Below are 13590 nucleotides of genomic sequence, written 5' to 3'. Positions count from 1 at the left end.
ATATCACTGCCTCCATTTCCTCTCCACCTTCTTTCTTGAACTCACTGAAAACAGCACTTTTCCACCAATCTCCTGAAAGCATTCTTGTCAACGCCACCAATGACCTTGTTTTACTAAGCCTAATGGCTCTTGTTCAGCTGTCACATTATCAGAGAATTGCTCCTCACTGTCACTCTTATTTATTTTTGAGAGAGAGGGAGAGTCAGAGAGAGGGAGACAGAGAGAGAGAGACAGAGAAACAGACAAGACAGAGTAAGAATGGGGGAGGGGCTGAGAGAGACACAGAATCTGAAGCAGGCTCCAGGCTCTGAGCTGTCAGCACGGAGCCTGACTCCGCTTTAGAACTCATGGACTGAGTGATCATGACCTGAGCTGGAAGTTGGATGGTTAACTGACTGAGCCATGCAGGTGCCCTGATTTAATAAAATATTTTTTTAGAAGTTGTAGGAATTTATTTATTTATTTTGAGAGAGAGAGAGAGAGAAGGAAGGAGAGAGAGAGGGAGAGAGAGGGAAAGAGAATCTCAAGCAGTCTCCTCACAGTCAGTTTGTGAGATCATGACCTGAGCCGAAATCAAGAGTTGAGAACACTTAACTAACTGAGCCACGCAGTTGCCCCTCCAAAATTGTGGGAATTTCTACTTGTAATTTTGTTTATCTCTTTATCCAGTTCTTAGCAGAGTGTCCAGGGAGGTGGATTTCAATAAACGTATGTTGCATAGAATGAAATTCTGATGAAAAGGAATGTACACTCTGGAGAATAATTGGCTTTTAGCATAATGACTTTCAGGCAGCAATGATTTGCTGATGAGCCCTCAATTATTTGGAGCATTTTCCCACTAGGAGGACTGAGCCACGCCATTTCTAGCTATGGTTGAAAGTGGCCACTCTCATAATTCTAGTGGTGCAGGTAGTCTTCCTGTTCCTTCAGTTAAAATTTGGCCTGTTTATTCTGCCCAGATGACTCTTGGAGGATCACTATAAGGAACAGATAGGAATAGAGCCAAGGTGCTGTGTCCTTGGAATGAAAACTCATACCCCCGAATTCCTGTGTAGAACTAGTACCACCAAATCTGGTGCACGTTATAAACATTTGCTCACCCTTGAAGAGCCATCTTAACTTCTTTGCACTATTCTTTGGAGCATTTGATGTATGATTTTCCAACTTGTTCCTTAGTTACTCCTGTATTAGGGCTCATGTGAGATTTTTATTATTATTATTATTTTATTATTTATTATTATTTTATATTTATATTTATATTTATTTATATATATTTATATATAAATATATATTTATATTTATTTATTATTTATTATTATTTTTTAAATTTTTATTTATTTCTAGGAGAGAGAGAGAGAGACAGCGTGAGCAGGGGAGGGTCAGAGAGAGAGAGGGAGACACAGACTCTGAAATAGGCTCCAGGCTCTGAGCTGGCAGTCAGCACAGAGCCCGACGCGGGACTCGAACCCATGAACCGCGAGATCATGACCTAAGTGAAAGTCAGATGCTTAAACGACTAAGCCACCCAGGCGCCCCAGATTTTTATTATTTTTTGAGAATTTATAACTAAGTCAATCTTTACTTCCTTTGCAGATTTTGGTGATAGTTCTGTGCATGGGAAAAAAGTTACTGTAGATCCAAAAATCTTTGCAGCGGCTTCTCAGGAACATTTCTAATGTATGTGTAACATCAGGTCACCGTAGATAGAGATCAAATAGGGATTTAGGACTTAAGACCCAGTAGTTCAAAGAGAGAAGGGTAAGGAAAACTAGGTAACTTAATGTGTTTCCTTTTTTTGACTTCAGTTTCCTGAAAGCTGCTTGGATTAAACTTGATGGTAGTCCTTTGCTACTAGCCCTTGGGATTACTGTATTTGTTTTCTCTCTCTCTCTCTTAAATGTTTATTTGGAGAGAGAGAGCAGGGGAGGGGCAGAGAGAGAGGGAGACACAGAATCTGAAGCCGAGCTGTCAGCCCAGAGCCTGACGTGCGGCTTGAACTCAAGAATTGTGACATCATGAGCTAAGCTGAAGTCAGATTCGTAAACAATCAAGCCACCCAGGTGACCCTGCTTTTTCTTCTTAAGGTGCTGAATTGCTATTTCTATTTTATAACATTTATGTATATGCCTTTTATTGAAAGCTCTTGGAAACTATTTTTGAAGAGTGGCAGGAAATGCTTTCCTCCTGTTTTGTTGTATATTACTGTATTTCCTTGGTGCTAGTTCATGATAGCAGTCACTTTGGGGACTTGAATTTAACTGGGGAGGGGTAGAGTGAGTCCCCTGCTATATTGTGGTCTATTTTTTTGGTACTGAGTCTCTTGTTTGTTCTGGTACTCCTGGAAAGCTCTCTTTCCTAGCATAGTTTCCTCAAATTCCTAGATCATTCCAGATTGAAGTCCTTAATAGAATATGCCATTACTTGCTGAAATCAAGAGTTGTCCTCACCTCTTCAGACTCCCAACGTGGGATGGGAAACTGAATGGAAGAAAGGAAGACTTTGGTTTTTTCTCTGGGGTTATTTCTCTTCCTTTTTCAACTATCTTTTTAAGAGTTTCAGTTTCTTTCATTCCATTTCATTTTGTTTCTGTAATTTTTTTGTTTCTTCCTACTGCATACTCTGAAGCTTATAAGCAGTAGCTATATCTGTTGTAATGCTAGGGATGTGCATGGTGAAGCCACATTGCCTGAATTTGAAATCAGGCTCTCCAATTTACTAGTTGTATGACCTTTTTCAAATTACTTAGCTGCAGAAAGGCACATATATAACATCAATAAAATAGAAATCTATAAAATGGGAGTAATAGTGCCTACACCGTAGGGTTGTTATAAGGATGAAATGAGTTCAGACATATTGAGTACTTACTTAGATAAGTTTCAATATATATTATTGATGGCTAGTACTGTCACTGGCTATTTGACTGGATTAGCTCTTTTTGGATCCAGAGTAACTTAAAGGATGAGGCTAGGACCTTGAAAGGTCTTGGGTATCTTGGGCAGGACTTTTATCAGTAATTTCTCTTTTCCTTTAAATATTAAGTTTCATAATCTATCTTTAAGAAGTCTCCCATTTCTTTGTAATCAATTTGTCTTCTCTATGTGCTTTTTGACCATTTTTCCCAATTCTGAGACTAGAATGTACTCACAGCCTTCCTAACAAGATAATAAAGAATAGTGAATAGTGTTAATGTTTATAATTTGCTCTGTTGTGAATGATTTCCATTCTGGGAGGTCCATGAGGTCTTCAAGCCACTTCCTCCTCTTTGATGATCTAAACAGAACTATGGCATGGAACTTTCTTCCTCAAATAAAGTCATTGGCATAGAAAAATTTTAAAAATCTTCAAGCACCAATTTTACATGTATTTGGGGGAAGCTCCCAATTGTAGGGGAGCAAGCATGTACACATTTGGCATGTGGAGACAGTAAAGAAGGGAGAAGGAAGAGGTGGTGTGAGCAAGTGTGTTCTTGAATTTTTGTGTCAGATAAACTTTGTGTCAGTCTTTCCATTAAGACAAAACTTATAAGGATGAGTTTCTCTGGTTTCTTGTGCATTATCTCTTTTCTTATATTTTTTTCTTAACATCTTGCAGGATGCTTCAGCTACAGGATGGGTTTGCTCCATGGGAAAAACCTTATGAGGTTAGACTCTTGACCTGGTTAGGGAATAAACCATAAAATAAGATTCTTGATATCCTCCAGTCCTAAAGTGTTGTGACTTTCTATCTCCTGGGGTAGATTGAAACCCATTAACATATTATGTAATAGAAATCTTTAAGGGAAGTAGAATCTGTTCATTTTTATTTTGTTCAGTGTGAATAGTTTGGAACCATTCCCTCTGTGTGGGTCTCCAAATATTTTCAGTATTTAGTTGAGTCAGGTGCTCCAAGCGGTCTTCCCTATGGGCATATACCTCAGTGAACTATGCACAGAAGAGACCAGAAGGCTTGTAGGAGTTGAGGCTGGTCCTTGGCTGATTGAGAAGAGATTCATTATCAGCCTGGATGGAGATAAGAAAGCTGTTGGTTCCTCATTCGGGGTGTTTAACAGCTGGCTTCTGGCCATAACAGTACTCTCCCTGACAACATCAAGTTGGCCTTGTTATTTGTTAGGGAGAATGAGGCATGTCGGAAAACTTTTTAGTCCTGTCAGTGGATACTGTTGTAGTTCTTCCCTTCTTGGTTTTATGGTGCTGCCTCTCAAAATGCAGGATGGGCAGAACAAGTGATCCGCTCAGTATATTTGTCCCAGATCCTTCATATCTATGATAATCACCTTAAGTGAGTTAGTCAACCCTCCAAGCTCAAACAAATTTTCCTCCAAAGAGATATCTTATCTATTACAAAGACAGAGTTTTCTAAGATCTTTCTACTGCTCTTATAAAGCTACACAACATACTCTAGGAGCCATCTGGCACATGGGGGAGGGGAATTGCTGGCCAGACTCAACTGATCTCTTGCATCGCTTGAAGTGAGAATTAATAACCAGAGCTCTATGGCCCTTTGAAGGCAATTTCGTAATGCATACCTTCTGAATGATGAAAAGACAGCAATAACCCTAAGCTGATTCTTAGACTACTTAAAAATATAATTCAGAAAAAATGTAAAATTCTAATCAACTACTTTGAAATGTCTTCCATTTTATTATATGACTAATTAAATGTAACTTTGGCAGTCTAGGTATTTAGACACTCAGTGCTCCAGTTTTAAAGTTTTGGAGATGAGAATCTCATCTTTTACTTTTTTGTGCTTCTTTTACTATACAAAAAATGGAAAAATATCATTTTAGAGTCCATCTTTTATAAAGTGTGAATTGTTAATGCAGGACAAGTTTAATGTAGTTTTAGCACAGAATTTTGTGTACTGCTCCTGCTTGAAGGAGACTTTAGGACTACCTAAGACATTATCTGTCCATAGGACTCTATTGTCTAGTCTTTGAGAACTTATCTAAGGCGTACCTTATCTTTAAGGAGAAATTTGAAGATAATGTGAGAATCATGATGCAAACAATCTTTAATGAAAAAAAAAAAAAAAACGACCAAGAAAGATATCAATTTGTGAGAAGGAGGATATTGAAAGACCATAAACAGTATAAGTTCAAAAAGGTTTTTGAAAGCTTTTTTACTAAAAAGTTCATCTGTGATAAGTCAATAGCAATATCTAGCATATCTTGAGCACCTAGAGCAACAGTCCGGTCCCTGCACTAAGTGTTGGGGATTCTAAAATGGGTAAGACAGGATCCTAGATCTTAGAAGGTGTCATTACGTTTTAGGAGAAACAGATAAACAACCACCAGAATGTAGCCCTCCTATGTGTTTCCAGTTTGGGGACACACAGGGAGGGGACTGACAGCATGTTATTCCTGCAAGGGACATCCTGATTTTTTCACTGTGACTTAGAAAATCAGAGTTAAGCAGCTGATTAATAGCATGTGTGGTAATAGTTACTTGTGCTTGTAGAGTACATATGCTTTTCAGAAAGCATTAAATTATGCAAATATATAGATAAAGCAGTGGTAACTGAGAGGATAAACAGCTTGACTAAGAGTAAATAGCTACTGAGTGGTCCCATCCCTCCTGACTTAGAAGCCTGTTTTCAGAAAGGAAACAACCATCTGGAAAAAGAAACAGCCCTTCCATTCTCAGAGCATGTGTGGTAGCGCACTAGCTATCTGGGATGTTATCTGCATTATGTAAAAGAAGGTTCCGTTTTGAAATAGGTTAAATTCCTTCTCATTCCTCAGCTCTGAGCTCATAGGTCACTTCTTCAGGGGAGACTTCCCTGGGCTCCAGACTCCCCCCTATTATGCATTCTCATAGAACTCTGTGCCTCCCACATTAGCATACAGCCCAGTTTGTAATTTGCAAAAGGAACCGGGTCTCTTGCTTTCCAGTATATGCTCAGCATTTAGTGTCTTAACCTGTAGTAGTCACTGAAGAAGTGTTTGCAGAAGAAATTCTTAATTTAAGATTTGTGTGTTATTTTCCTTCTTTTAGATTACCCGACATGTGAACAGCTTACCTGTGCCAACGGAGCCTGCTATAACAGCAGTCAGAAATGTGATGGGAGCATTGACTGCCGAGACTCTTCTGATGAAAGCAACTGCAGTAAGTAACGTGTCCAAGATGTGCAGTGGTATTCACAGTCATTTCTACCGGCCAGTTACACAGTCTCTTTTCGAATTTGTGTTCAGTGAATTCATGTTGGTAGCCTCAAGTCAGTATTTGGAGGTGGGAGTATTTGCACCATGGAAATTGGCAAACACTGACTCCGGGCCTTTTTGTTCCTGGAGAATTCATTGTTAAACATTTACTGGCATGCTGCTGCATAATAAAAATCTCTTTTTAAACTTGAGGCAGAATCTTCTTGTAAAATTAAATGGCTACAGTGCAATTGAACTTCTCTTCTTGCCCTTGTTAACCTTGTTTCACAGCTCAGGAATGTTCACAACACGAGTTCCAGTGTGACATTGGGGTGTGCATCCCTCGTATCCATGTCTGTGACCATTACCCTGATTGTGATGATGGCGCTGATGAGCGTTCTTGCGGTATGGTAACTTCCTTAAGCTGGGTCAGGTTGCCAGGAGTGTTGCCGTAGTTATTTTCTGACGAATGTACCACTCTTTTCAAACAAAAGAGTCACTATGTCTGATGGCAGATGGAGCCAGAAGATCATTTAGGCCCCATGGCAGGAGCTTCAGTAGTGTAGTTAGACCCGGACTCCTTTATCTTCTAAGGATCTGTGTAGAGTTGAAGGATTGCTGACGGACAATGTGCATTCTTTTTCTCTTAGGCTACAAGGGTACAGGGTGTATTGTATCACTAGGCTCTCAAATTACCCATACCTCAGGAATGGGTCTGATAACCTTGGTACTTGAATGAGAGAAGCACTTCGAAGGGAGAGGAAGTTTCCTTATAGCATTGGTCCTAGGTCTCCTCTTTACTTTGAAATTCTTACCACATTGAAATTGGAGGGACAGGAAAGTTTCAGTGTCGTGCAGGTGGGTTTTGTTGCCTCCACTTTTTAACTCTGTCCCTACTTTTTTTTTTTCTCCATTTAATTGCTTGCAAGGCACATCACCTCATTGTTGCCAGCACTGGACTAATTTTTTTAATTGTTTTTTTTTTTTAACATTTGTTTTTGAGAGAGAGAGACAGAGTGCAAGCAGGGAAGGGGCAGAGATAGAGACACAGAATCCGAAGCAGGCTCCAGGCTCTGAGCTGTCTGTACAGAGCCCGATGCAGGGCTTGAACTCATGGACCGTGAGATTATAGCCTGAGCCAGTTGGATGCTTAACTGACTGAGCCACCCAGATGCCCTGACTCTGGACTTATTTTATTGGAATATGTAGTTCAAAGTCCCTGTGAAAGAGTTTTACTGATTTTACAAAATTAGTTGGCACTTTTTTGAGGTCATTTATCTACTAGAATGTTTTGATTTTTGTCACCACACCCGTTTTGATTGATTGGCACCTAGGCCTTGCTAAATTTTTTTCAATATCACCCTAACTTTTTAAAATTATTTTTAAAACAATTATTCATTTTTGAGAGACGGGGAGCATGAGCGGAGGAGGGGCAGAGAGAGAGAGAGAGGGAGACACAGGATCTGAAGCAGGTTCCAGGTTCTGAGCTGTCAGCACAGAGCCTGACGCAGAGCTTAAACTCATGAACTGTGACCTTAGCCAGAGTCGGATGCTTGAGAGACTAAGCAGGCGCCCATCACCCTAACTTTTTATGAGCCATGCTTGATTTCCTTTCTGGCCTCTGGGCTTATTTCAGGGACTGTTTTAAAGAGAATGTGACAACATGGAATGGGTGACTCAGAATCATTTGATCTTAGATAGCAATTTCAGTCCTTGGTGATAAAGCAAGGGCATGTTGGACATTGACATGTCTGTCTGACCTTTATCAATCTGTATTCTTTGTTCTGTGTCCACCTATATCATACTGCCTTGTTTCCAATTCTGAGAGACAGACTGGCACCTGAGTTCATGTCCTTGCCCCAAATTTGCTGTTCTGTTTTCTCCCTTTTTCTCCCCTTTTCCCCCTGTTCTTTGCTGTTGTCTTTTTGTTGTTGTTGTTGACATACTTCAGAGACTAAATTGACATAGTTTTATTTCAGTTTAGGCAGTGAGTTGAACTTCTTGATTTTTCCCAAGTGGTTTGTATCTTTCGAGTGCAGCTGCTGTTTTCTTCCAGCCTACGAGACCTGCAAAGGTAACCAGTTCACTTGCTCCAACGGCTACTGCATTAGTCAAAATAAGGTCTGTGACGGAGAGAGTGACTGCAGAGATAATGGAGATGAAAATGGATGTGGTAAGGAGAAGAGATTCTTATTGGAAAGCATTTTCTTTTCTTTTTTTTTTTTTTAAATATTTTTATTTATTTCTAGGAGAGAGAGATAGAGACAGCGTGAGCAGGGGAGGGTCAGAGAGAGAGGGAGACACAGACTCTGAAACAGGCTCCAGGCTCCGAGCTGGCAGTCAGCACAGAGCCCGACACGGGGCTCGAACCCACGAACCGCGAGATCATGACCCAAGCGAAAGTCGGACGCTTAACCGACTAAGCCACCCAGGCGCCCCTGGAAAGCATTTTCTTAACGTGTTTTTTAGAACTTGTGTTCCTACTCCCCTTGTTAGAAATTATCTGTGTGACAAGCGAGTCTCAGGATTGCCTGCATTTTAAGTAATTTACTGGGTGGGGCAGAAGGAGGTGACTCCACTGGCTTTCCTTAAAAAGACATTGAACCCAATTAGAGAATAAATTATGATCTCTTTCCCGTCATCATCATTAAAGCAGAATAGGTGGGGCACTCTACTCTGTTCCCCTTCTGTAATGCATGCTGACTTTTTCGTTGTCAAATTCGGATTTTCAACCACAGGAGTCACTGACATCCAGTGGTGGAAGAGAGGCCACCACCAGCATGAGTGAAAGAGTTAGGGATTGGTAGTTGCAGGAGAGGCTGCTACCCAGGGAATTGTTTCAAGATTCTTTGAGAAGGAAATTGCCAATGATATTCACCTCCTTCACCAGCAGTACCTCCAACAGTTCAGAAGTTACTAACACCCACAGCATAAGGCAAGTTCTGTACTGTTCCAGCCTCTGATGTAATAAGAGTGATGCTTGGAGAAGACCCATTGGTTTTGCTTTCCCAAGAAATAGTATTCCTGCAGTATAGTCGTAGTTTTTCTTACACTGATGACATTACACTAAAGAAAAAAAAAAAATCAAAACACCAAAAAAAAAAAGGACAGAGAAAAACAAAGTAAAAACTCAGGAATCCTAGTATTACCTTGATAGCCTTAGTTCTATGATTCATGATTTAAATTAACTGCATTTTCTTCTAGGGGTTATTAATCTAGTTTGTTTGATAATTCAGGTCCATGTCTCTTCTTACTCTTATAAACTGGTGCCTACCCTAGAATGGAATTTGAATAATTCCATTTGCCACTTCTCAGAATCCCAATAAAAGGCCAGTAGTATGATTAGAAATTAGTAGTTTAGATCACTTGTAGACTTCACTTGTCCACCTGGTGTATATTCTCTATAATGATTAAAAAGAGTTGGCTTCTCGTGTAGCCTGTGACTCTTCTGCTCCTCTGCAGACCTCAGTACTCGGGTTCATGAATGTTACCCAGGCGAATGGGCTTGTCCAGAGTCTGGAAAATGCATCTCAGTTACCAGTGTTTGTGATGGGAAGTTAGATTGTCCAGGAGGAGAAGATGAAACTAATAGTGCCAAAGGACTATTTTGTGGTGAGTATGGAAATTTATCTGGGTAGTTTTCAGGTAAAGACTTTTAAAAAATTGTTTTTGAGAGAGAGGAAGAGAGCACACATGAGTGAAGTGGGGAGGAGAGGGAGACAGAGGATCCAAAAAAGGCTCTGTGCTGACAGCAGATAGCCCAATGTGGGGTTTGAACACACAAACCATGAGATCATCACTTGAGCTGAAGTAGGAAGCTTAACCCGCTGAGCCACCCAGGCACCCCTGAGATAAAAAGGTTTCTGTTTTTCTCTAATAGATTGCCAAATTCAGAGAGTATTGGTGTTTGCATAACTATCCCAAAACTTACTGGCTTAAACCAAGTTATATTTGTTTCTTATGGTTCTGTGGGTTGGCTAGGAAGTTCTCATGGTCTAGACCAGCTCACTGACACATCAAAGATATTAAAATAAAAACCCAGTCCAATCTCTTTCCACATGGTGATAGAAAAAGCAAACCCTAGTGAATGAGCTCTTTTTTTTTTTTTTTTAATTTTTAATGTTATATTTATTTCAGAGAGAGAGAGAGACAGCATAAGCAGGGGAAGGTCAGAGAGAGAGGGAGACATAGAATCTGAAACAGGCTCCAGGCTCTGAGCACAGAGCCCGACATGGGGCTTGAACCCACAAACCATGAGATCATGACCTGAGCTGAAGTCGGACGCTTAAGTGACTGAGCCACCCAGGCGCCCCATGAATGAGCTCTTTTAAACCTCTTCTTAGGTCATGTTTACTAAATGTGTTATTGCCAAAGCAAGTCATCTGGCCAAGCCTAGATTCAATGGGTTGATGAAACAGACTCCATCTCTTACTGGGAAGAACTTCAGAATATTTGTGGTGTTTTCCTTGTCACCCAGGTAGAATGGTCTTAATGGCAACTTTGATGATTCTAAAGGTGTTCTGGAGATTTTATTCCCTGGGTTATACTTATGGAAAAGTCTTGTCTGATTATATTCAAAAAAAGAAGCTTCTGATTTCTGGGACATATACCTTATATTCGTTTTTCTTTTTTCTTATTTATCTATCATCTATCTCTACAGCTAGGGAGAAAGAGAGGGAGGGAGAGAGAGAATCAGAGAGAGAGAATCCCAAGCAGGTGCTGCACTGTCAGCATGGAGTCTGATGCAGGACTCGAATCATAAAACATAAGATCATAATCTCATCCAAAAACACTTAACTTGAATTAAAGCTTAACCGACTGAGCCACCCAGGCACTCCAGTTTTTCTTTTTTCTTTTTCTGTGGTTGTAGAATATCCCTCCACCATCAACCCATCAACTCTGGACAACTGACTGTCCTATAAGGGAATACAATTTATTACCTTGATTCCATCAATAGTGTACTCTATAAATTATCCAATAGTTGTTTAAAAGTGGCCATGGTTAACATGTTTTATGTTATTCTCAATCCAGTCACTTGGGAATTCTTAACTTTTTTTCCTACTATGTAGACAAAAGGATAGGCTTATGACCTGATTTTTCCATAAATAGTCCTTAAGATGATTTATAATTGCATACAGTTATAACTTTAAAAGGATTTATTTTTTAAAAATATGATTGCTCTTTTTTTGCATAATATTGCAGTAAGGCTTGAATAGTAATGATGTCTATGTCTCTACTACATGCTACTTAACTTTTAGGTTTGATAAAAGAAGCTTTTACTTTAAGGGTAAATTAGTCTTGTCCAGAGGTCACCATTCATTTAACAAATTGTTTTTCTCTGTTTAGAAGGGCATTTGTGTAATGTAATGCTCTGTGAGTACCATTGCCGCAGATCACCAACTGGAGGGATGTGTTATTGTCCCCTTCGTTTAATTGTTGACCAAAATGACACCACCCACTGTGTTGGTAAGTGACAGGTGGGAGCGCCTTGTGTTTCATCACGGTGTGGCGGCACTGATGGGTTCTGTGGTCTCTGACATCAAGGGGTTTGTGGTTGTGGATGAGAGTGTCGATCTTTATAACAAAAAGCAACACAGTCCCCATAGAAAACTTATGAAGTTTTACATATCAAGTTTTAAGTCTGAGAAAATTTTGTGAACTGCATAAGGCAAAAGAGTGGTTCTTTCAAAAAAAATTTTTTAATGTTTATTTATTTTTGAGACAAAGAGAGACACAGCATGGGGGGGGGATGGGCAGAGACAGATGCAACCTTAATTCAACCTTGTATTATGCAAGCAATGGATACAGATCCATGTTATTTTTTTTTTTAATTTTTAATTTATTTCTGAGAAGAGAGAGAGAGAGAGAGGCAGGCAGCATGAGCAGTGGAGGGTCAGAGAGAGTGGGAGACGCAGAATCTGAAGCAGGCTCCAGGCTCTGAACTGTCAGGTACAGAGCCTGACGTGGGGCTCAAACTCACGAACTGAAAGATCATGACCTGAGCCGAAGTCAGATGCTCAACTGACTTAGCCACCCAGGTGCCCCAAGAGTGGTTCTTTTGAGTGAGTTGGCTAGCAACCTGTCTACAACCTCATGAAGGAAGAAATCTTGTTATGTTTTCTTTTCAAGTATTTGGAAACAGGGTTGGTGTGGCCATATTGGTTATTTAATACAGTATAACATGCATGTGGATGTCTTACCACATGGCCTTGTCTCTTCCCTGACATCTTCTCTAGGATGCTAGTACCTCTTCAGGACACAGCAACTAAAGAGCGGTCACGTAACACAGTTCATGATCTCACTGTTCACTGAGGGCCAGTCAGTGCCCATGCCATGCTGGTTGTTAATCCTATTGATTTCACATCTACTTGAAGTTTCTTGAAGCTTGGTTCAAGAGCAAACACTATCATTTTGCTTCATCTGGATGGCATTGAACTAGATGCTGGTGCACCAGATATTTCCCACAGCTCTCTTATCTGAATTGTAAGAATGTAAGAAATTTTTGAGTGTGATGTGATCTGGCTTTGCATCCTTCTGTGATTAGGATGGGGTCTTATAGGAGAACTACTATGGACAAGTATCATCAATTTTGAAGTTTTTGTAGGACTTAAACAATGGATTTTTAATACTCTTATTTCTCTTTCCTTCTTTCTAATTTTTGATACACAAACAACAAACCTATTAGCAAAAAGTGTGCATAGAGGTTTAAAACAACAACAACACAACTTTGTTTTTACTGGTGTTGGCAAAAGGGCATCTGGAATGCAGCTGTGATGATTCATTAAAATTAAGTTTGGTAGTCATCTATGGATCTCAAAAGGTAGATAATTCAGAGTTTTCCCAGGATATTTGTGTTCTTTTGATAGACTTACAAATGAGAGGGGTTCTTCAGGGCTTTCTGAATAAAAAGAGACATGGAATATGTAAGAAATGCTTTTACAAAAGTACTTCTGAAATAATTTCCAAAATATCAATATAATTTGGCCAAAGATACTGAGTTTGGATGAACCCGATGAAGTTACTCAGTCTTTAATCTCAGCTTTTGGCTTCCAATTTGATTATACTGTATCAAATATGGTTGATCTTTCTTTAATTTTTTAAAGTTTTTTTTTAATTTTGTGAGAGGAAGAGAGAGAGCGAGAGCAAGAGAGAGAGAGAGAGAGAGAGAGAGAGAGAGAGAATAAGCAGGAAAGGGGCAGAGAGAGACACAGAATTTAAAGAGGTCTCCAGGCTCCAAGCTGACAGCACAGAGCCTGCCATGGGCATCGAACTCACAAACTGTGAGATCATGACCTGAGGTGAAGTCAGATGCTTAACTGACTGAGCTACCCAGGCGCCCCAGATATTGTTGATCTTAATAACTATTCACAGCCAGAAAAAATTTAATGCCACAAATTAACTCTGGTTTACAAATTTAACTTGGAACTTTTGAGAAAGTCTATTCCTCAGCG

At 39.8% G+C, this 13590-nt stretch overlaps 1 protein-coding gene across 1 annotated transcript in view; it reads left to right on the top strand.

The window, feature by feature from the left end:
• The window catches only part of LRP2 (LDL receptor related protein 2), a 195612-nt gene that overhangs the window by 54563 nt on the left and 127459 nt on the right, over positions 1 to 13590 (top strand). The window contains exons 5-9 of the mRNA XM_039248803.1: positions 5994 to 6104; positions 6431 to 6544; positions 8196 to 8312; positions 9602 to 9751; positions 11486 to 11605. Coding sequence (XP_039104734.1) covers positions 5994 to 6104; positions 6431 to 6544; positions 8196 to 8312; positions 9602 to 9751; positions 11486 to 11605 — 612 coding nt within the window. The remainder of the gene's footprint in view (positions 1 to 5993; positions 6105 to 6430; positions 6545 to 8195; positions 8313 to 9601; positions 9752 to 11485; positions 11606 to 13590) is intronic.

Source organism: Hyaena hyaena, unplaced genomic scaffold (assembly GCF_003009895.1).
Source record: "Hyaena hyaena isolate Hyena2069 unplaced genomic scaffold, ASM300989v1 scaffold_317, whole genome shotgun sequence".
Classification (NCBI taxonomy): domain Eukaryota; kingdom Metazoa; phylum Chordata; class Mammalia; order Carnivora; family Hyaenidae; genus Hyaena; species Hyaena hyaena.
This window is presented reverse-complemented; position numbering and strand designations above follow the sequence as displayed.